This window comes from Ursus maritimus, unplaced genomic scaffold (assembly GCF_017311325.1).
Source record: "Ursus maritimus isolate PB19 unplaced genomic scaffold, ASM1731132v1 scaffold_34, whole genome shotgun sequence".
In the NCBI taxonomy this organism is placed as follows: domain Eukaryota; kingdom Metazoa; phylum Chordata; class Mammalia; order Carnivora; family Ursidae; genus Ursus; species Ursus maritimus.
The window spans coordinates 18,604,481-18,628,931 of NW_024426008.1; the positions used below are offsets into that span (position 1 = coordinate 18,604,481).

Consider the following 24,451-nt stretch of genomic DNA (forward strand, 5'->3'; position numbering starts at 1 on the left):
CATGTCCAAAAGAGAGCTACTGATGCCCCCCACCTCCACAACCCCGGCCAAAAAAAAAGAATCCCACCTCACCCTTAGATTTCCACATCTCAGGTGATGGTGGCTCCGATGTGTCCATTGCTCGGGCCCCAAAAGGAATTATCCTTTTCTCTCTCTCATGGCCATCTTAAATCTGTTGCCTCTACCTTCAAAATATAGAATTTAACCACTTCTCCCCATCTCCACTGCTACCACCTGCAACCAAGCCACCACGGTTACATGAAAAACAGCCGTTTATGGAGCAGACTACAAAGTATGATGCCATTTTAGGGCCCGACGCGGGACCCAATCCCAGGACCCTGGGATCATGACCTGGGCCAAAGGCAGACGCTCACCCACTGAGCCACCCAGGTGCCCCAAGAGTGTTCCTTTTAAAACTTATGATGATTGTGCCACTTCTATCCTCAAAGTCCTACAATGGCTCTCCATCTCTCACAATCAAAGCCAACGTCCTCCCAGGGCACACGAGACCCTACGCCATCTACACGTGCAACAATCTCTCCTCCTCCTGCCCACCTCTCTCAGCCCCTCCGACTATCTTTCCCTTCAATAACTCTGCTCCAGCCACCATGACCTCCTTACTGCTCCTCACTCTACATGTTATATAATTATTTACTATGTTTATGATCACCCTTCCTGTAGCCTGTTAGAATGTAAGCAGAACGAGGGCTCGACAAACGCATGAGGCCTTGTTCTGTCCACTGATGTACCCCTAAGAGACTAGCCAGTAGAAAGCACTAACAGATGCTTAAGTCAAAATTGCTCAAAAAGTGAATGTCTAGTCTCTTAGCAAACTATAAAGACCTTGGCCATGTGACTGGATTCCTCTCTCTTAAAAATAGCCTGTGCCAATTGTTCATTTATCCACCCATTAATCATCCATTCAAGGTAACTCCAGCAATTATAATGTGCTCTGCACAGGTATTAGGGACAGAAGTAAAAGGCCCAGGCTTTGCTTACGCACACGGCAAAGAGACAAGAAACCACGCAAATGCAAGGCGGCCTGTTAACGGACTTGACAGAAGGAAGCCATCTAACTGACCAGGGCTGGAGAGGCAGAGGCCATCAGGAAAGGCTTTCCAGAACACGTACCTCTTGGAATGTTTTGAAGGAGCTAACGATAGAAGGTTGGTAGAGACTGGAGGAGGAGGGAGGGAGAGTCATTCTCAGCAGAGGACACAGCTTACCAGAACATGGACAGCATATGGGAGCATGAAGCCCTGGGGAAACTCAGGCAGCGGAGCTAGAGCCCTGGGATCCAGGGCACATGTGGGGGTGGGGAGGTCTTTCACTCATGCTGCATAATTTGATTTAATCGTGGAGTTGAAGGATAGCTATTCATGTTGCATTTCAGGTTTTTATTTTAGAAATATCTGGTAGGAAGTAGTGTGGCAAGAGGGGGCCCTGAGAAAGACTCTACAGATAGGTACAGAATTTTAATTCAGAGTTAGAAACCTAAATTGGTAAGGTAAAGAGCTCCGTGAATTGTAATTCTTGACCCAAAGTAACCTGACAAGGATCATCATCATTATTATTACCACTTACTATCTTTTCAGAAGACTCAAAAGAAGAGAACATTAGAAGAGAGATGCTCGAAGAAATTCACAAACACATCCTGATTTAACTCTAAATCCCAAAAGAAGTGGAACAGTAAACACAGGTCCACGAAGAAAACCAACGTCAATGTCACTCCTGAGTCAACAAGGAGCTCACGAGAGTCCAAGAGAGGGCTCCCATGCCAAAAGAAATACGCAGTCCACCCATCCCCTGCCCACTGCCCTTCCTTCCTGAGTATCTTGGAGTTTCCTTTCAGAAGATCCCAACACTCAATAGCTACTAAACACTCAAGAGCTCCGGTGATCCTCCAGCTATCTCAACAGTAAAATTGTTCTTTCTCCTTCAAGCAAGGGGGAGGGACTGCCTGAATCACAGGAATGGTGACCTCAACCAACCACTCTACTTTTTGAGGGCACAAAAGATCTTTCTCAATTGTCTTCTTTCACAACATGCCTCGCTAGCCAAGCCCTAGATGTTAGTTTGGCTTGGAAGACCATTGTAGGCGATTGGAAGGAAACCAGAGCTACCCCTGGCGTCGATACAGAACCGAGCTTTCACAGGACAATAAAAGCAATAGGTTCTCTGTTTTCCGGTTTCAGTCCTACTGCCCTAGAGTTCGTCAGGGAGTGATCTTCACATCTCCCCAAGTACTTATTCCAGAAGTTCAGAAAAGAGAAACAGACTGCAGGCACAACGAGATCCTAGAACTATACCCATTTCTCTTTTAGGGCAGCATTTGGAATTAGGAAGGGGAGAACGAGAGGAAATCTAAAATGGACAGAAGCTAAATATGGCTCCAAGCACACAGACCAAGGCCCATAGAGTAGGTCAGGCGTGCATGTGTGTGCGTGCAGGAACACGTGCACGTGTGTGTTGTACATGCATAAAACCTGAGTACTTGATGTTATCTGCTTAAACTCTCTCTGTTATAAAGTTATCTCCACACGCTACAGAACTACAAGTCCCTCTGGAAGTGATTTTTTCAATATCTGTTGAACTTCTAAAATGATAACTAACCCTCTGGAACAAATTGTGCCTTTTGATGGTTTGTTTCAAAATGTCTAATGTAGGAACATGACCCCAAGAAACCTGAAGTCTAAGCACAAATTTGAAAATGTACTCAGAGGGAAGTTTTCCTTTTTTGAGTCCTTTCATTCAACAGTGAAGTGATTTTCTATGAGGTAAAGTTAAAAAAAAAATAAGAAAGTTTCTCAGAGATTGCTCAATTGTTCTGAATTTAAATCTCTGCCCTCTGGGGAGAGTTCTTGTAGAAAAAGAAGGCAAGGTTGTTATTAGGCAATAAAAGGTTTTGGATCCTTCTTTAAATCCTGCTCTTACTTTGCCTCTAAAAAAAGACACGTTTTCCCCCCATCCGGTAGTCATTTTGTTGACGGTTTCCTTTGGGATGCAAAAGCTTTTTATTTTGGTATAGTCCTGATAGTTTATTTTTGCTTTTATATCCCTTGCCTGAGGAGACAGAGAAAAATGTTTCTGCCATGTCAAAGAGATTACGGACTATGGTGTCTTTTTTGTCTGCAAAGGACATATCTGATAAGGGGTTAATATCCAAAATATATAAAACAACACCATATAAACAACTCAACACCCAAAATAACATATAATCTGATTTAAAAATGGGCAGAGGCCCTGAACAGACATTGCTCCAAAGCAGACATTCAAATGGCCAACAGACAAATGGAAAGATGTTCAACATCACTCATCATCAGGGAACTGGAAATCAGAACCATGATGAGGTTATTGCTTTACACCTGTCAGAATGGCTAGAATCAAAAAGACAAGAAATAGTGTTGGCGAGTACGTGGAGAAAGAGGAACCCTCATGCACTGTTGGTGGGAATGCAAATTGGTGCAGCCACTGTGGGAAACAGTATGGAGGTTCCTCAAAAACTTAAAATTAGAATTATAATCCAGTAATTCCACCACTGGCTCTTTACCCAAAGAAAACAAAAACACTAATTCGAAAGGATATATGTACCCCTACGTTTATTGCAGCATTGTTTACAAAAACCAAGATATGGAAACAACCCACGTGTTCATCAACAGAAGAATGGATAAGAAAGACGTGGTATGTACAGTGGAATAGTACTCAGCCATAAAAAAGAATGAGATCTTGCATCTGCAAGGACATGGATGAATCTAGAGGGTATAACACTAAGTGAAACAAATCAGAGAAAAATACCACATGATTTCACTCATATGTGGAATTTCAGAAACAAACCACACAAAGAAACAAATAAAAAAACAGGCTCTTAAATACGGGGTGGGGGGGAATGGGTGAACTGGGTGATGGGGATTAAAGAGTACACTTATCTTCATGAGCACTGAGTAATGTATAGAATTGTTGAATCATATTGTACACCTGAAACTACTCTAACACTGTATGTTAATTACACTTCAATTAAAAAAGGGACAAGAAAAAATATGATACATTTTAAACTTACAGGGCTTTTTTTGCAGGGGGTGGTGAGAGGTGGGAGGGTCAAAATGGTCTTGCTTTTGTTTCCTTAGGAACAGACGATCTAAGGACAACCAAGGATACTGTACAACTCAAATATAACAAGGCATAGATATGTGTTTTTTTTTAAAAGGAGTCTAAAATGTATTAGTGTTTTGAAATTTCTTATTTCAAATAGCAAATCAGTTTGAAAATAATGTAAACCATAATTTCCTTCTACACGAATTTTACCTATTACTAAAGAAAATTTTCCTTAGAGCTTCCTCTGATAACAATTTCTAAAACCATCCTAAATAAACCTATCATTTGATTCAACATATAAGTGGCAGCAAGAGCAAGCTGGAAAACAGACTTTATCTCAAATAAGGAAAAAGTCTGTCCATAAGAAAAAGACAAAAAAGAAGACCTAAAATCAAAAGGAAAAAAAAAAAGTAATAGAGACTTGAGAAAATGTACTTGGTTTTCTCCTGTTAAATGGAAATAATCACATCACCTACCCCGCAGGACTGTCATGAGAATTACATGAACTCATTCATACAAAGCGCTGGAAATGGTGTCTAGGTGCTCAATTTAGTGCTCAATAAAAATGAGTGCTAATTATTATTAATTATTGTTACTGGTGAAGGCTCATGTTATCAGGCCATCTTCTGCTTTCCCACTGGGGAAGGCAAGCAGTCTTGAAGGGATAACAATCTTGTGAAAATCTTGGCTGTAAAGGATGACTGCCCGATTTCAAGGGGGAACACGCTGAAAAAACTCCAGATTTCTCAAATCCAGAAGCAAGAGAAGGTAATTACAGAGGATCAGTGTTTCTGATCTGTGAAGGAAGAGTTATCACCGAAAGGAGAGAGATAAGGCTTGTTCTGCATTTTCCGGAGGGACAGCCTTGAATTAAATCGTAAAAGTTACAAAGGAACATGGCGGCTGCAAGAAAGACTCTCCAACACGGGAAACGCTGGCCTGATAAAAGGACAGGCTGCCCTGAAGGGTGGACAGCGTACTGCCACTGAGCGTGAACGCACGAGTTTTCACCAGCCAAGGGTGATCAGGAAAAGCTTCCTTAGCCAGTCCCTGCGAGATGACAATTATGACAACAGCCATGGTGATGAGGACGGCTGACACTTCTCTGGAAACTGCCCAGCGCTGCTGGGCTTTACATATATTGACCCGTGTGTGATCTTCTCCACCACCCGGCTTCGCAGCCTGTGTTCCCAGCCACCACGATCCGCTGCCTACCCCCCATGTTAGAAACCTGGACAGGGTACTTATTTACCCTCTCTGTGCCTCTACTTCCTCATGTGTAAAATGAGAAAAATGGCATTTATCTCCGATGACAGTGATTAAAACGAAATAAATTTGTTTAGTACATAGAACAGTGCCTGACACATAGCAAGTACCTTATATGCAATTTCTTTTTACAGAAAAGTCATTTCAACTTTCACGAAAATTTTTTACTTGGACGGCAAGTTAAGGAAGGCACAAAGAACTGTCTTGGCTACAGCGAGCAATATGATTTTTTTTTTTTTTTAAATCGCGTTAAGTGGAACTCATGGCTTGCTGATTTAAGATTGATTCTCTAACAAAATGAAATTAGCCATGAAAAACATAGGCAAAACTGAAGTGGGAGTTCTGCAAGAGATCCAATTCTCTGTATACTTTGTCACAGCTGATCGCAAGGCCTTGAGAAACGGGGCCTTGTCCATCACCCACTGCTGACTTCTCTCACCATCCTCAAGGCCTTGGCCCATAACTCAGCTACACTTTTAGCAGAATTGTTAATTGCTTCATACACCGGACTCAACCTAGGATCTACTTAATGAATTCTTAAACCTAGGTCAATCCAATCTACTTCTTTTGCACCTGCCATCCAACTGCAACCTGGAATCCAGTGAGGCCTAGTCAACCTTCCTCTTGACCCTGAGTCACTGCTTTACAGATTTTCATAAGGCAACATTAAATCTTTCTTTCACTCAAGCTTCTAACTTTACTCCCGCCCACCCTCAAATATACTAGACTACTTGATAATTGGAAAATAGAAGCAATCAGATACAAATCCTTTCCACTTCTCATACACCTTCCTCCACACCTATCTAGTCGTGCAACAGCAAATCAACTCAACATGTACTATCTTTGTTCAAGGCTTTGCCCCTCTCCTTACTGCTTTTGAAGAAAAAAAAAAATGCCTCCAGACGTTCTTTCTCCGGCTTACTCTCTCTTCTATTCACTGATGCTACCCAGGAAATGCAGGTTACATCACATTCCTTGGTTTGTTGTTGCGACAATTATTCCCATCTCCCGCCTCTCTCTTGGATCGTCCAACGTTTTCTACTGCTTTATAAATATGGCCATAAGAAAAAAAAAAAAAAATGTTTCCCTCATAAACATTGACACCTTCCCCCTCTTACTGCCAAATATCTAAGAGTGGTTTCTTGCTGTAGGTGTGTAAGCAGCTGAACTAACATAATAAATCTAAATCACTGGAAGGCATCCTGATACAGGTTATTCTTGATAACAATCCATCTTTGAAGTATGCTTAAAGGTTCTGACATCCAGCAGCCGCCGATTTGGTGACCATGATTTTTTCCATTTTCGTAGTGTTTTTAACGAACACAATAAAGGAAAATATACCACACAGGCTTGTTATATATGACAGACTGTACTTTAACTAAACGTTGATGTGCTTGGGGGACTTCCAGCACAAAGTTTATAGTTTAGCAATACTAATACCTTACAAATGTTTTTCGAAAGGTAGTTCTCACATGAGTTAAGCCCTTACAAAGTAAGGACTAAAGTTACGAACAATAATATGATAATGTACACGGTCTATATAAACTCTTAGAGCCTCATCTGATGTAAAATTTACCACCTATATAGAAAAATAAGCTCACGGAAATAAAGGTTTCCCTATACCTTCAGAGAAAAGGATCTGGCAAAAGGACCTAAAATGGGAGAGAAGATCATGTATTTAATGAGAAGAAAGCAAGCCAGTGAGGGTGGGGTACAGAAAACAAGGGGAGGGATGGGCAAGGGTCAGATCCCCCAGGGCCTCCTGGGCCAGAATATATTTTGGTACACTGTAAACATAACAGGAAGCAAATGAGAAGCCTTAAGCTGGGCGATGGAAGGATCAGATATGCAATTTTAAAAGGATTACTTTAGTTACTGTATGGAGAATGAATGGACAGCTTACCAGAGCATGTGAGAGGGACAAGTGGGAATTAGGCTACTTTGGAAGTCTCAGAGGGAAATGAATGGTAGCCTGGGTCAGAATGAGTGGAAATGAAAACAAGGTCATAGATTCCGGAAGAGAAAATCACTAAGACTTGGGGAAGATATGGGAGAAAGAAAAGGAAGAGAGATGTCAAGGACATGTTGGTTTCCTGAATTTATATACATATATACATGGAAGTGAGAAGTAAAACATCTTGTACAATATATACCGAATTAACAGAAATTACCAATGGGAAGGGAAGATGAATTTTACATAGTAAAAGGCAGACTTTCATTTTTTACTATATAGATATCTGCATTGTTTAAATACTTTTATAATCAGCAGGTATACATTCTTTCATAGTTAAATTAACATGCAATAAAAAAGAAACAAAGCATTTGCCTGGCTGAAAAGGACAGGAATGGCATTTTGGGGGGAAGAAACAATCCATCCAAAGGCACAAACACATGAAAGTACATGGCATATTTAAAGAATATCAAGTAGCCTAGTGTTTGCAGAGTAAGAAGGAAGGATGTATGTTGGGATAGGATGAGCAGAGCTGTAGAGCTGTTTTACAGTATGCCCAGTTCGTGAAGGAACTTACTATATGCCAGGCTACAGAAAGCATTCCCTACGCTGTGGGAAATGGGGAAGCACATAAAGTTTTCAAGCAGGAGGGTGAAAAAAACAATCAAGTTTATATTTCAGAAAGATCATTTTAGAAGCAGGGTGAAGACTAGGCCAGAAGGGAGGTGGGAAAATGGGCGAGATCACTTAGGCTGGAACCTAAGTTTAATCAGAGGCAACAGTTGAAACAAAGGGGAGAGGTCTGAGATTCACTTCAGTAGACAGGACTTAGTGATTATGCTGGATGTGATAGGGAAAAGGGAAAGTAAAAAACACTTCCCATGGTTTCTAGTTTAGAAAATCAGATAGTGAGGACATCAATTTAGGTAATCAAGAACAGGTTCAATGAGAAGATACTAAATTTTGTTTTGGAGATGCTAAGGTTAAACCACCTCTGGAAGCAGGTCAAGGTACCCAACAGGAAGTTGGATATACAGGTTTGAATTGGAGGAACAATGTCAGGACTGGAGCACGTGAACTATTACCCAGAACAGATAATTTTCAGCCTACGGACACAATCTTACCCTCGACATAATTTCATTGAATTCTTAAGGCAACTTTCAAAAGTTGACCAGTTCCATTTATTCTCATAGTTGTAAAAATTCCACATAATTGTTAAAGTCTCTGTAAGCAGTAACTTAGAAAGCCCGAGCTTTTTGTCTTGGTCTCTCTTTTATTTCTTCCCCTTCCCCTTTTGTCTGCCATTCTTTCTATCTACCTAGTAAAGGAAGATATAGGAAGTATAATATAAAAACATTTGATATTAAATATTTTCATATTTTGTCTTAGTTGTAAAAGGCAAAGAAAAGAACATTTCACAATTCCACCTTTAACAAAACCTAAGTTAAATAATGATTTACCTATGTGACTCTCCACTGATTTTCTCTTGCAAATCACTGACCCTTAATCAACTGGCGTCCCCAAAGCAGTCAACTCCAGCTGTAGTTTTAACTACACAGGTTCCTGCAACAATTCCACAGTTCTGTTGTTGTTCACTGTCAGAAATCCAAGTCACACTGTACCTCTGTCTAACCGATGGTGCCCTAGTTTGGTGGGAGGTGGAGAGGAAGGACCTGTTGGCAAGGAAACAGCTGCTTCCTTCCTGAGCCAGGGAAAACCAGGAAGGTGACAGATGGGCAGAGCAGAAAAGCAGCCAAAAGTTGCTTTCGCTCCTTGTTGGCAAGGATTTTCACTGAGGCACAATTGGATATTTTAAAGCATATCAATGATTGAGAGACTTGTATCTGCCTGGGTGCTCTGGTGAAGTTCAACAGGGCTTCCCACATTTTCTACATTTGAAAAACTTTTAAGTTTGCAGTGGTACAAAGAACCTGGTCTCAGCCTATGTACAGTGGGCTAAGACTGCAAGGCACTGTCCCATTTCCCTTCAGGATTATACCCAAGAGAATGCACTTTCTGGTTTTAAAAAAAATTTTTTTTAAACTTTTCTGTAGTTATATTTGCATGACTCATTAGAATTACTATTAAAATTTCATTAGAAAATGTGTTTAAATGTTTACTTTTATATAGTTAATTTAAAAAGATTTGTTGCAAACTTTTATATTTTGTTCTTTTATCATTCCCCCTCCCAGCCACTTGTGTACCCAGAAATTTAAATATCCAAGGACTCCTGGATAAAATAGACAACCACTGGATTGATATGTTATAACTAACATTTTTAAAAATTGCTGTAAATAGCTAAGTTATTCTTCGTCAAATAGAAATTAGCAATCACTGAAAAATAACATTAAAAATTAGTGTGGGCATGAAATATGGAATTTTAAAACAACAGTTTACTATGCTGATTAATTCAACATTTATATTTGCATCAGAACTTAATAATCCCATAAATAAATAGAGCTCTCAATTATTTTAAAAAATCAAGGGATAACATATGTATTTAAACATATTAGCAGCATAAAGACGTATGCTTCAACACACTTATTGGAAAACGTCTGAAAATATTACTACACTGAATTCAAGGGCATCCGCAGGAACCTGACATAAAAGTTCTCTAGAGTAACAACATTTCAGGAAATTCCAAAAAAAGGAAAAGGGTCAAATAGGAAATAGCCTCAAATTAATTGACAAAGTTCAGTGCTTGCTCCAACTTGATTTTTCTCTCCATTGCAAAACAAAAACAACAACAAAAAAAAACCCGAGTCTCGGGATGGGTGGGTGAATCACTTCGATGAAAGTTCATCTACTGGAATAAATGGAGAGGCCGCTTGGGCAGGCGACACAGGAGAGTCGGTGGTAGTGCTGACTTTCGCTGGTGAGTTACAAGAAGATCCGGCACTGCTGCTGTTTCCATCAAGGGTATCAGACGATACACACACACCAGGATCTGACAGCTGTGCAACGTCAGAAGAAAGCATGTTGGTGATGCCCTGGAAAAATCTCTTTGGCTGATATTCAGTTTCCATTTCACATTTTCTTTTCAATGGTCCAAGAACACTTGGTCTAATGCAATTGATGGGACTCTGGCTTCTCCGGGTAGTAAATCGAGTCGTTGGGCTGGGAATAGGACTTGGAGGCAATCCATTGCTACTCACAAAACTTTGCAAGGATGGTGAAAAACACTGCTTCCCAATCCCCCGGGTGGGTGACGGTGCTGGTGACACCGGAATGAAATCGATGCGCTTCGGGGAGGCGGACTTCTCCACGTCGTTGTCACTCAGGCTGAAACTTTCCTCCCAGGAGTGGCTTATCTGCATTGCGTTCTGCACCTCGCGCTCGTGGACGGTCTCTCGGTTGATCAAGTCCATGCCCTCCTCCTGTTTGATCTGGTGCAAGCGGCTGCTGTGCATGCGGACGGGTGAGGCTGGCAGTAGCAGGCCGTGGCGGTTCGGGAACGTTGTGCTGTTCCGCCTGGCGCTTGGCGCCTCGGCCTGGAACACCGGCGAAGTGTCACTGAGGCCGTGGATCAGGGGGGCGCTGTTAGACCTCCTGAGGCCCCCGCCGGCGCCACTGCCGCCGCCCTCCGTCGGGCTCCCGCCAGTACCCGGAGGCAACTCCAGGTCTAGCTCCATCTTCTCCTGAGCCATGTCGGGGGCAGGGAGGCGGGGGCGGCGCTCAAAGACCTAGGACTCCCATTCCCCGCAGTCCAGGGCCAGGGCCACCGCCGCCGCCGCCGCCGCGAATCTGTCAGCGGGCTCGTCCTTTTGCGCATGCGTGCCCTCTCGCGCAGGCGCTGTGAGATTTCTCTCCCCTCGGCGCCTGCTTAATGCGTAATAGCCGCCCCGCAGCCCTAGGGGGAGGGGCGAGGAGTGGTTGGGCGGCTATTCCGTCCATTTCTTCCGCAATTAGCTATTGAGCTGCAAGCTCGCCGTACGCGTGTTAATAAGGTTACCATATTCCCAAGTATGCGTTTATAAAACGAGAGCTCTGAGAGGCCACTGGTGATATGGGGCTGTATGAAGGGGAGTGGAGCTTGGCCTAATCAGGGAGGGCTTCCCTGAGGAAGGGACCATATCCTGAGATCCGAAGGAGACAAAATGGGTGCGGGGTAGTGAACCGTCCAGGAAGCGGGAAGCTAGGGCCACCAGCGTGGTGGCAGGCGGGAACCAGGAGGTGAGGGAGGGAGTGTGGCCTGCAGTGGAGAGTGAGGGCTGGCCTGACGTGAGGTGGTGGACCCCGGCAGATTCTGGCCTTTATCCTGAGAACAATGAAAACTCAAGCACGGGTATAACAGCGAGAGCAAAGCCTGCTGCCTGCTGTCTGCCTGCTGTCTGGAGAAAAGATCGTAGGGAGATTAGAACCTACAGGAAAAAGACCAGAGGGGACAAAGTCTCCTAGGCCAGAGGAGATGGTAATTTGCACTGAGGTGTTAGTGTGGGAGAGAAGAAGAGTACAGTGCTCAATAATCTTCATTCAGTATGAGGGATTAAACGAAGGGAAAAAGCAATAGGGCTTCATGCTTTAAAAATAAAGACAATACTTATCTCATGTAATTAATACAAACTTTGAAACCTCATTAAAATGGGTTTATATTTATTCATGTATTAAGTTTTTTTTTCTATGTACTAAGCATTGCTATGAAAAAGGCCCTAATATGAGGGCATTTAACTTCTACTGAAGGGAAAGAGATAAATGAGCTATTTTCAGATAGTGGTAAACCTTAGGAAAAATAGGATGGTGTGAAAGAGCACTACTGACAGAAGGGACGGGGCAATTAGAGCTGAGATCGAACTACAAGAAGCGAGTCATGTTGACATCTGGGGGATGAATGTTTTAAGCATAGAAAATAGCACGTGCTCATAAAGCCCTAGGCAGACGTGAGGCTGGTGATCTGGCATGAAAAGAAAAAAGGGCAGCTGACGCATAAGGAGGAGAGTGGTGTGAGGACAGAAAAGTTTGGATCTCATCCTAAGTACAATGAAAAGCCACTAGGGAGTTTAAAGCAGGAGAGTCATATTATCTGGTTTAGGTTTTAAATATCGCTTTGGCTCGGTGGAAATGAGGCTGAAAGCCAGCAAGAGTGGAAGCAGAGAGGCGGATCAGGAACCTTACAGCAACAGTAGAGACAGATGACTGGGCGAGGGCTGTAGCAGCAGTGACAGGGAGAAGTAGATGGAATCTTCCTATTGGAAGTAGAACCAATAGGGTATGCAGATGGATTCGACTTAGATGATGAAAGGAATAGACAATTCAAAGGCAACACCTAGGTTTCTTAACACTGGAAAGATGGCATTATTTAGAGGGAGAGATGGCATTATTTAGAGAGAGGGAAGGAATGGTTTTCCAAAAAGTGGAAATTAAGAGTTCTGTTTTGGGCGATGTGAGTTGCAGGTGGTTATCAGATATCCATGTGGCTGTCTGAACTGAAAGCAAGCTTAGTGATTTTTGTTTGTCCTTCTCTTTTTGCAGTTGACGAAAGTAAGGCTCAGAGAGGCTAAGTGACATATTCAGTATCCTACAGCTTGTTTAGTAGTGGGAACCAGTACTAGAATCCAGCTCTCTTTTTCCTAGTCTATGCCTCTTTCGCCACTGTATATCAAAAGAGCGTTTCATTTGAATTCCCTGTAAAATACAGGTCCTAATGATATAATAATGTTGATTATTTATGCGTATAAACATATAGAAATTGATTTAAGCTTTCCAAGTGTCAGACACTATTCAAAGTGCTTCACGTGTAGTACCTTACTTACGTCCTCACAACCACACTATCAAGGAGGTACTGTCCTCATTTTGCAGGGGAAACTAAGATGCAGAAATGAAGCAACGTCACCAGGATGAGAGTAAAGAGCAGAATCTGAGCTTTCTGGCTCCAGAGACTGGGAACCACGTTCTCTCTTCCAAATGCAATGATGTTTTAGAACTCAGAGAAGCCACTTCCAGATTGTGAGCTTTGTGAAGGCAATAGTACTTGAGACAGGACTTGAAGGATAGAATTTTTATAGAGTGATGAGATTTTCATATAGAAGTGGTGGCATGATAATAAAATAGTGAATTTGCTAATACATGATGTATGCAGAGAAGAACAGTAATGGGGAAAAACTTGGAAGTTAGAGTGAGAGAACCAGGGCTCTGAATGCCAGGCAAAAGGGCTCAGACTTAACATGTGAGGCAACAGCAAACAATGGAAGGTTTCTGACAAGAGAACTATACTTTAGGACCTGCCAGGCAGCTCAAGGATGGAGTGAAGTGGAAGAACGGAAGGGAAATAACAAAGACCTATGACCTGCCAGACACTTTAAACACTCCATAGTCCTACTTAATCCTCATTGCCATCCTGTAAATTAGATATTGTTACGCTCATTCTACAGAGGGACAACTGAGGTTCAAAAATTGCAAAAGCGGGGGGGTGGGCGCGCCCGGGTGGCACAGTCAGTTAAGCATCCGACTCTTGGTTTTGGCTCAGGTCATGAACTCAGGGTCGTGGGACTGAGCCCTGTGTGCTCATTGCGGAGTCTGCTTAGGACTCCCTCTCCCACTCCTTTTGCTCCTCCTCCCCAAATAAATAAATCTTTTTAAAAAATTGCAAAAGGCCCTACACATACATGGAAGAATAAAAAGATGAACCAATCTGAATCAAGGTCCCACTTCAAAACCTACACTGTTTATGCTGCCTTTCCCATGGATTAGAGAAGGAGAATCTGATGGCTGTGAGACAAAAGCTAGGTCTAAGCTCAAGTTGGGAATGGCAGAAAAAGGAGATGGATTTGAGAGACAGGAAGGTAACAACAGCACCTGACTCCCTGTGTTGATGGAGGATGAAGAGAGAGGCATCACAAATGACAAGTTCGAGCATGAGTGGCTGAAAGAATGGTACATTATTGAATAAAAACAGGAGACAGAAGAGGAAGAGCTTTCAGAAGAAAATTTTCAAAAGAAAATTTGCCTGTTGCAAATGAAGAGCTTTCAGAAGAAAATTAACATTAGATAAATAGAACAAAGCATTAATTCCAGAAATTTTAATAGCCACAGCATATTGCTGATTTGCGTATTATGAAATTATTACTAATTTGGCTCAAATGCGCCAACATTGTTCATCTATGTCTGGATAAGTACAATTATTATCTTTATTAATAAAGCACAGAGATGGTGGTAGGTCCACAAAATCAAACATCTGCACCCTTCGGTTCTTGCCTGCACACGCCTATTAGCAATCTTCACTCATTTCCTTGCTTCCACCCCTGTCTCTATAAGTCAGTTCTCCAACCAGTCTTCAAGGTAATCCTTGAAGGGAAGACTTGAATAGAACCTCTCAGTGGATTCCCACTTAGAGAAAAAGTCAATGTCATTACAACGGTCTGTAGAGCCCTATCTGATCTGGGTCCCTGCTGTCCCTCTGACCCCACCTCCAGATCCTATCCCCCTCACTGCCTTCCCTACAACTGCAGAGGCCCCTTCCTGTCCTTCAGCCCACTAGGCATGCTCCCCCTTCCACCTGGCTTACTCTTCTTCCAGTGGATGTCCACATGCTCTAACCCTTCAGGTCTCTACACAAATGTCATTGATTGAGAGGCTTTCCCCAACCTACCCTTATAAAAAGCAACGGCAGTTTCTGACGCCAAACCTACACTCATTCCCATGCCCCTTACACCATCTTTATTTTCCTAGAGCACCAAATGACTTGTATGTGTATATAGTGTCCTTGCCTCTTATGCTCAAGAAGGTCAGCTCTGTAAGAACAAGGCCTTTGCTTTGTTTCCTGCTGTGTGCCTGGTATCCAGACCGGGGCCTAGTACATAGGACTCAGTAAGCAGCTGAATCACTGTGCAAATGAGTGATCGATGACTGAATGGACTAGCAGAGCTTTGTCCAGAACGGGAGAAAACTCTGTTATTGGAAAATCCAGCTTAACAGGCTTTTCTACATTGATTCTAAGTACTTCTTACTTTGACAATTCCTTTTCTTTTATCGAGATTATGAAAGTGCCGTCCAGACTACACAGGTCGATCACCTGAATGAACCGTTAGGTGAACTAGGAAACTGGAGCCTTACGTTTCCACTCCTTTTCAACCATATGCAGATACACTCTTGATAGAATCAAAATGCTCAGTGCTGAGGATTCTAAGCAGTGTTTAATATATTTAGTTACTGCTTCCTCTCAAAGGAATAAAGGACAAATGAGAGAAAACAGCAGCTACAAATTGCAATTCAGCCTGTTGCAAATGAATAATGCCAGAGGCAGGATTCAGGAGATTGTCCCTGAGTCAATTCATCCTTCTGGTTTCACTCTGGGTATGAATTAAATACCACACTTAGACAGCTGATATTCACGCTCACTCCTGAGTCATAAAAGCAGACATCTATTCAATAGTTAAGCTTTACTGTGATGAATATTACATTTTCTGAAGCTAACAGACAGTTTCCTTTTAATTCCTAGGGCCAGTTTTTCACTATTAAACCCCCAAGCATATGGCAAGGGCAAACATCTACCTCTGAATCCATCCATATGAATGTGAAATTCAAACATGTGTGTGTATATGTACACTCTTAACGGACTGACAAATATCTCAACGCCCCACAGTAACTAGCATCACCAATCTAGAATAAAAGTACCGCAGCAGAAAACTGGACTTTGATGGTACAGGAACTTAGCAGCATCAACTAATTCAACCACTTAGGAAAAATGGCAGTACCTACGAGAAGAAAATATATGTATGCTCTATGGTTCAGCAATTCCACTCCTGGGTGTATACCAAGAGAAATGCATGCTTATGTGTCCTAAAAGACATGGCCAAGAATGTTTCTTGCATTATTATTGTAATAGCCCCTAACTGGGAACAACCCAAATGTCCATAAACAGTTGAATGGGTGAATGAATTATACAATGGAATTATTCAACAACATGAACGAACTTCAGGATAATGTTGCAAGAAAGAAATCAAACACAGAAGAGTTACATACTCTGTGACTCCATTTTTATGAAGTTCAAGAACAGCTCAAATCAATGTATGGTGGTAAAGTCAAAATACTGGTTAACCCTTGGGACAAGTGACTGGGAGGGGCACAGGAAATGTTCCATCTCCTGATCTGGGTGCTGGTTACACAGGAATACACACGCGTGAAAATTCATTGAACTAAATACTTGAAATGTGCACACCGCATCATATAAGGAATTAGACTTCAAAATGTTATTGATACAGAAAAAGAGAATGGGAACTTGAAATGTAAATGGAAGACAGAAGAGAGTAAGAATATTTCAACTGAAAGGAAGATATTCTGTTCAAACACTAATCATGAGTCTAAAACGGGAATGCTGACCTTCCAAATCTCTCTGACACACAACAGTATCAGTGGAAGAACAGCTAGCTGGCCTTGCCAGCCCAAAGAATGGACACAGAAATACACACACACACACACACACACACACACACAGTCCTCAAGCTACATTTCACTGGGGCCATAAACACCAACAGACTCCAGCCACCTCACATAAGCACTGGATACCCATCTGATCACCAACAGAACCACCAGCCCTCCTTGATCCTGTTCCCAAAGTGTCCTCAAAGTTATTTCTAAGAAGTCATGATGGAGGAAATGAAGCCCAGTTCATAACCTTTGACTTTCTCAACTGTGTATTTGTTCAATCAACGTTGACAACATCCTCCTAGCATCATTCATCAGCATCACTCACGAGATGGAACAGTTATAGTAAACGGAGTCAAGGAACTCAGAGGGGGCTGTTATTACGTATGGAAAGCATGAGAACTGCACTAAAGGACACGATTTTGGTCACAAGGAAATTATTATCCTGATGAAAGAAAAACAGAAGATGATATCAGAAGCTTATCAGCCATTTGCTTTCCAATTATTGAGAGCCTGCTAAGTATAGATCCTCTCCAAGGTATTTACCCTCAAGGATCCTTCATCTAATCTTAAAACTTTAAAGTGACAGCAAGGATCAAAAAATCAGAGCAGAAGTTCACTCTGGGACTTCTGACCCCTCTCACTGTTCATTTTCTATGGCGGCTGAAAGCCATCAGCCTGCTCGCATGGAGCCACGCCCATCATACGGAGATGGGCCGAATGGTAGAAAGGGGCCTCAAAGCCCAAACAGAAAAAGCTCACAGCCTAGGCCCTCAGCAAAGTTCAAGTCAACACATAAATGTGAACTGTAGTTACTTTATTCAGTTTTCTTAAAGGAGAATATCAGGGAACTTACTAAAAAGAGCCAGCCAGCCAGCCCCTACTCTCTACTGCCTTAAGTCTTTCGATAGCAGAGAAAAATGAGTTGATATTATTTGTTCCTCACTGGTTTTGTATGTTTTCGGCAGCGTTCATTTTGTGGTGCCTTCACTTTGGCATCGAACTTCTCCTAGGCCATAAACCAAGGCGATCGCTGCTATCCATTTCTGTGGCTATGTGCTTCTCTCTGCCTGCCATCTTTCCCTAGCAGGGCTGATCCATCTGGCAAAAAGGAAAAAATAACTCACGGCTTTACGGATAATGTATAAAGTTAACTTTAAAACATGTGAAGGCTACAAATCTCGTTGGATTGACATACATGGGCCTTCCAGTTGGGTGTCTTGGAAGCCTGTATAAGGGCTCACCAAATTAGTACACAGCAGGACCAAAGCAAAAAAAAAAAAAAAAGAAAAGAAAAGAAAAAAAAAAGAATCGAACCTGGAGTCAGACTTTCATACTTGTAGCTCTGTGACCCTAGACAAGTCTGTCAACCTCTCTGGGCTTATCTCATTTATGAAGTGGGGACATAACGTCTTTATGAGGATCAAATGGCCTGGCGTCCATACCAGGCCTTACAAACACTAAAAGGCCCTGTACAAACAGGTTCCTCTGTATTAAAATTCTCAGTGCCATTATCAGAGAGTGGTCCTCTCCAGTTTCCACCCCTCTCACCCCAGGGCTTCCTTGTTTTCTTGCTTTTAGTTTGATTTTGTGGAAGAAAATTCTCTCTTCACCTTCTTCCCTGAGACCGTAGTAATTTTTAGAGATATACATATTCTGTGGTTTAAAAAAGTATGAATGGGGGCGCCTGGGTGGCTCAGTCGTTAAGCAACTGCCTTCGGCTCAAGTCATGATCCTTGGGTCCTAGGATCGAGCCCCGCATCAGGCTCCCTGTTCAGCAGGGAGTCTTCTTCTCCCTCTGCCTCTGCCTGCTGCTCCCCCTGCTTGTGCTCTCTGTCAAATAAATTAATTAATAAAATAATCTTTAAAAAAGTATGAATGGAAAGGTTCATATGCAGTTGACAGTTTCTGACAAGGAGAAAAAAGAATAAACTTCCTTTCTAAGAATTTTACTGAATCTGAGAAGAGATGGACCCCACAGGGGTAGAACGGCCGTCAGTAAAGTAAAAACGTGGCTGGATCAGTGAATACTATTCCCAACAGCAAGCCATTTGTTAATCCCCAAAGACAGCAGCTACCCTCCCTGGTCCTGCCGAACTTTTCAATTGGGACTAATCCCAGAGGCTTATTCTTATTTATTCATTTTAAACCCTGTTTTGAATTACTGCTGTCATGCTACCGTCCTTCCTGGAATCTAATAAAATGCAAAGGGACACGTATTTGGCTATGCCTGATAAACAAGTTGAACACAGCCTCTTTCAGACAAAACAAGCAAAGTAAAGGGGAACAGACTGGAGAACCATTCAAGAAGCTTCAATAGTCACCATTCCTCAAGATGTGTCTTTCCCTCCAGGTAGCTGACACCTATAGGGATGTTCTGAGGAACAGGCCAAATGTTCCACAGAAGCTGGAAGCCAGACCTAAAGACTGGTAAGCAACATGCTTAAGGGACATTTTTTTTGGCTTCAGAGGGTGGCCACTGTGCAGCCAAGAGTCCTTTACTCTGACACTTGAAGATAGCAAGTTTTAATACTGAGACAGAGGGCAGTTCATGATTTGTTCTGCTGTTTTTATCCACTGTCCTTCAAGCTAAATAGGACAAGTAAATGCAACAAAAAGAACACATATTAAGGGTGGGGAGCTAATTCCTCCTAGATTACACTAGCTCATTTCTTAACTGAACGTTAAGAGTATTCCCATTTGTTAGTATGAAGTCTGTTTTTACCACTCATGGAGTTTAGCCATCTGAAAGTTCCTACTCATTAGGAAATGGTACAGATTGTTCTTTCCCCCCTCCTTTTGAAAACCAAAAGTCTAAGATAGATGTCTTCAGCCTTTATAATTAAGATGCTTTCCACCAATGTTTTCATCATTCTTGTCATCATATAATAGAGGCTTATATTAGGTGAAGACACATGTGCCAGGTACTTAAAAAACCAGTAAGTACTGTGTGTATAAACTTGTTCAGTCCCCACACCAACTCTAGGATTATTGTCCTCATTTTACAAAGGTTTTAGAGATGTTAAGTTGCTTGAGGTGACATAACCAGGTAAGTGGTAGAGGAACTGGAGTCCAGAGGTAAGCTCTTAATCACCTCACCTTCTGCCCCTCAAGAAATACACTTGCATTTCTCACACCTGCCACATTCATGGTGCTCCAGGTTATCTTCCAAGAATATCAGGAGATGGGATATGTACAGGGTAATCATTCTGTTTATCAGAAAGACAGATGAGGGCTCCATATACCTGCATGGGCTTACAGATACCAGTGAGGTCACAAAATCAGGCAATTAATCAATGCTCTATTGTCCCAAAGGAGTCATGAAACCCAATGCAAAGGGTTAGAATCGCAGAATTTCTGATCAGGAGGCCTCAGAAATGACCTACATTAGGGGCACCTGGGTGGCTCAGTTGGTTGAGCATCTGACTCTTGATTTCGGCTCAGATCTTGATCTCAGGGTCATGAGATCGAGCCCCACGTTGGATTCTGTGCTGAGCGTGGAGTCTGCTTGAGATTCTCTTTCTCCCTCTGCCCTTCCCCACCCCCTTGTCTCCCTCAAATAAATAAATCTTTGGGGAAAAAGATGACACATACCGAACTTGACCAGCCAGTACACTGAGGTTCAGAGAGAACCAGTAATTTCTATGAGTTCAAGAAGGCCTCCAGGACAGAGGCGAGCAGGATGCTTTATTACGTTTGCACAGGTTGCTTTGTGATGTTTGCTCCATTGGTTCCCCTTTCACTTCAAACTCCTTCTCTAAGCAACGGCATCTACTTCCCTGGTTTTAACTACGCCCAATGTGCTGATGTCTCTCACATTTCTATTGCTAGATACTGCTGACCCATCTCGAGCCTGGAATCTGTAGCCATTTACGAGGCACTGCCCCTTGAGGCCCCACAGGACCTTGCCAACGAACAAACTCACTTTTCCCTCCCCAGATCTCCTAGTCCTGAGAATGAAGTCCTGGGGACACAACAGTCTCCCCAGACAACCAAGTTAAAACTCAACATGTTCTAGATCTCTCCTCTCCTTCCTGTCTCTCTCTCATCACTGTACCTCCTTAACATCTGGTGATGTTTCCTTCCACCTTTGTGACTAAAGCACGGGGTCCCTGTCCCCCGCTCCCTGCCTCCTGCCGTAACGCCAGTGAGTCTTGCTCAGTTAGGATGGCTCCCATCTTACCCAGGTTGCATCAACACTGCCTGGAGAATTCTCTGAAATGATCTCATCAAGGTAGTTACAGCCCCTTCCTCTTGCTCAAATTCTTTTATTGACGCTCCCGCAGGGCAAGAGAATAGGCAGGCAGACTAGAGAGAGAAAGACACACTGAAAAGAGGGAAGAGGCAGCTAACCTTAATACCTCCCCAGATTTCTCTAAAGCTTTACTTCCTCTGAGCGAAAAGTACTGTAACATAGTATTTAAGAACGTGGGCTCTGAAGTCCGAGAACCTAGGTTTACGTTGTGACTGTAACTTACAAATGTGTGACCTTGAGGATCAAGTTACTTACCCCCTTGAGCCTCTGTTTTCTTACCTAAAAAATGAGAACAGTCAGTCGCTCTGTCAACTGATTGTTGGGAATGTTAACGGAGGTAATATGAGTGAAACTCTTAGATCACAGCCAGACACGAATGAAACTTCTCCAAAGAGATCCTGCAACCATAACCCGGACATCTTATTTAACTAGATTGCGGTCTCACTGCTCTTTCTCCGGCACCAACCACCCAGCCAGCAACTCATCAGGTATTTACGGAGCACTAGAACTTTCTGCAGTTCAATCTGAACACGGAACCAACACTGCTAACAAAGCTTCCCTGCCAGAGCCCTGAGATTTCAAATTTCTTCATGCCACAAAACACTTCCTCCGAGTCTGGTATGATTAAGGTTCTATAGAAGGTATGAGAAAGATGCAAAAGACCCCAGGGAAGGTGAGAGTCCAGGAAGGAGGGAAGCTGCAAATTATTAACTATGATATAGGCTCGATCTTGTGTCCTCAGCCTTCAGTGAGCATCAGAATCATCTGTGGAATTTTGATAACAAATGCAACACAGCCCCAGTCCAGAGAATCCTTTCCAATAGGGCCCGGGGCAGGGTAGTGTAATTTTTATTAAAAAAAATTTTTCCCCCAAGTGAATCTGATGTGCCCCAAAGGCTGGAAACTACTGGGGCAGGCGGGAGAGCATCTCCACAGCTTGGAAGTACTTACTCATGGACTAAGAGCTTTGAAGATGAGGAGATTGCTTTCAGCTCAGAGGAAGAACAGACAGTCTATGAAGAGAGTCTGGTTTAACTTGCTTAACTTGGAGCATGAGAAGCCACCTTACAAGAGTACCAGTTGAGTAAGAGCTTTGAGAATTTTTGTTTTTCTATTACCTGGCTTCCTTCCTCTCTGCATTTTGACCCAGAGAGGTCAGAATCCTGGCAAAATGGCCAAAGGCAGGGGAAGAGAGAACCACACCCTCCTTAGGACCCCAGCTCGGCTTTGGCTTTGCGGGCAGCAGACCCCCACCCAGGGAGGGGAGCAGCTGATTTGTGAAGCTGGAGGCTTTGCCAATTGCAAAATTGCAAGGCACCCAACATCCAGGCCAGCTGCAGACAGTGACTTAAAGTGACAGGAGGACATTTTATTGCCTAAGAGTAAGCAGAAAGGTCCCTGAGTTTTACACTCAGAAGAGCAGACCTTTCCCCATTGCATAAATTTACAGTGAGAGGCAAAAATAAAAAGTTCTACTCACATCCCACGAATGCTGCTTGGTAGCCATGGGACATCAGACACTTGTCACACATGGCAGAAACACTCAAGAATATAAGGATTGTGGGGGATTCTCACATCTGGGAGACACCTGGTGACCTTTGGAGAGAGGACGCTGGTGGGGGTTGGGAGACTGGAGTGGGGGTGGGGGGGGAGTCCAGGAAAAAAAGCAGATGGAAGGAGCTGGGCCCCAGGGGAGGTGGTAACAAACAGGGTGCGGGGGGTAGCCAAATAGACTAAGCTTTGGAAAACGTGACTGATTCAGATTGAGAGAAGGTTTTTCAAGTTCTGACTGGGTGCCCGCTGCTTTCGTGTAGACAGAGGAAAACAAGCAAATAAAATGTCACCAATGACGGGTCACGGGAAGGTTCTTAAGGATGGGCCTTTCTGAAACTTTTTTTTCCTCTCCAGAGAAAAGATAAGTGGTTAAGAAAAATGTAGATGCCCCCCCCCAAAAAAAAGATACTTGAGATGAAAAGCCCTGAAGTGGATGAAGTGGAATTGAGGGCACCAAGAATAGGTTATAAATATTTATTTAAAGTCTATAAAGTAACCTTTAGCTTTAGATCAGTCAGATCTGGGGGAAATTATATCCTTCTTCATAAAGAAGAGCTACAGTTTCAGAGTGCTACTTATATTTCACCAGCTCCATGACTGACAACGAAAAAATTCTACTTTACTTCCAAGAAAATGTAGGCAAAAGGCAATTAATGCCATTGCTTCAAGAATGCTTAACTGATCTGGCCGCCAGACACAGAATATAAGCTGGAAAAAGGCCCACAGCATAGGTGGCAGTGAAGGCTGTCCCATTTTTCCTACTTAATTTGCTTCAGGAATGTGTAAAACCTAAAGTTTCAATTCATCTTAAGGAGGTGTCAAAGAACAGAAACATCACCCTGGCCCAAACGGGATTCTGCACGTACTGCAGAATCCAGAAGGAAGAATGTGGAGGAAGAGGTGGGCAATGGCCAGTTCCCCACCAAGATGAACCCTCCATCTGGTATTTTTAAAAAATAACAACTTTTCCATTTTAAAACTACGAGGGGGGAATTAGGAATGTATGCTTGGGTATGAACAAGTTGTGTGTTTAATGAAGTAAATACTTTACAATTTGTGCAAATGCTTCTTTCATCACTTTTCCCAACACAGTGACGAGTCGACTCCTACAGACACTGCTTTACCACTAAGAACCTAGTTGGTCCCATATCTGTCTTGAGTTTCTTACCAACGCTAGGAGACCCAACTGAAATTCTTCTAAGGGCAGACAGATAGATGGAGCGATAGCACTAAGATAAAGAGCATGCAACTCAACAGACCAGAAAGCCCCTAGGCATCTAAACAGGACAAGCCGCCAAGCTCAGTTCCCGCCAATGCTGTTCTTGCAGAGAAGGGTGACATTCATTGCTGGAGCCTCTCATTATTCGAGAGGTTAAAACGCCAGATTTCTAAAACTGTGGACTCCCACACTGTACAGATGTTCAATTGTTTAAAAAATTAGAGAGTTAACACTTTTTTAACATTGATCAAAAAAAAAAAAATTAAATGCTAACACTAATACTGACCAAAAAGTATAAAGGCTGGCACAGGGTGAGCCCTTATGACCCAGGACTGTCGTTCTTCTCTTTTCATAACATCCTTTGTCATTTTTTTTTTAATACTCAACCCATCTCTGGCCGCATGCTCTCTAGGAGAGGACAACAGTCATGTCTTCCAGGTGGAAGAAGGCTTTGCAGGGGCCGGGTGTGAGGCAATGCCTATGCATGATGGTGGGTGATACCCTGAAAAAAAATGAGCCAAGAACAGAGTAACATAGTCGATGGCGTATGCATCCACGTCTTTTCTTCCCACCGCTTTCCCCACCAGCATCAGTTAGAACTGGCCACACAGCCTACTGACTTCTCCTGTTGTTCGTCATCATTTTTCAGTTGATTTTTTACTCTCCAGGTGTGTATTTCAAATACCTAACAAATAACAGGAGGTTTGCAACTTCCAGGCCAGCATGTATATATATATATATATATATATATATA

The 24,451-nt window shown here is 42.7% G+C and overlaps 2 protein-coding genes across 12 annotated transcripts in view; both read right to left on the minus strand.

Annotated features, from left to right (window-relative positions):
- Positions 1 to 24,451, minus strand: part of PIP5K1B (phosphatidylinositol-4-phosphate 5-kinase type 1 beta) — a 298,246-nt gene that overhangs the window by 212,271 nt on the left and 61,524 nt on the right. The gene's annotated exons all lie outside the window — the stretch shown is intronic.
- On the minus strand, positions 7,444 to 11,093 carry PABIR1 (PP2A Aalpha (PPP2R1A) and B55A (PPP2R2A) interacting phosphatase regulator 1). Its single transcript, XM_040620277.1, has one exon. The coding sequence runs from the start codon at positions 10,954 to 10,956 to the stop codon at positions 10,093 to 10,095; it is 864 nt and encodes a 287-aa protein (XP_040476211.1). The 5' UTR covers positions 10,957 to 11,093; the 3' UTR covers positions 7,444 to 10,092.

What these genes read in the sequence shown, in the direction of transcription:
- PABIR1 (XM_040620277.1), bottom strand. Translation starts at nt 10,956, where the DNA reads ATGGCTCAGGAGAAGATGGAGCTAGACCTGGAGTTGCCTCCGGGTACT.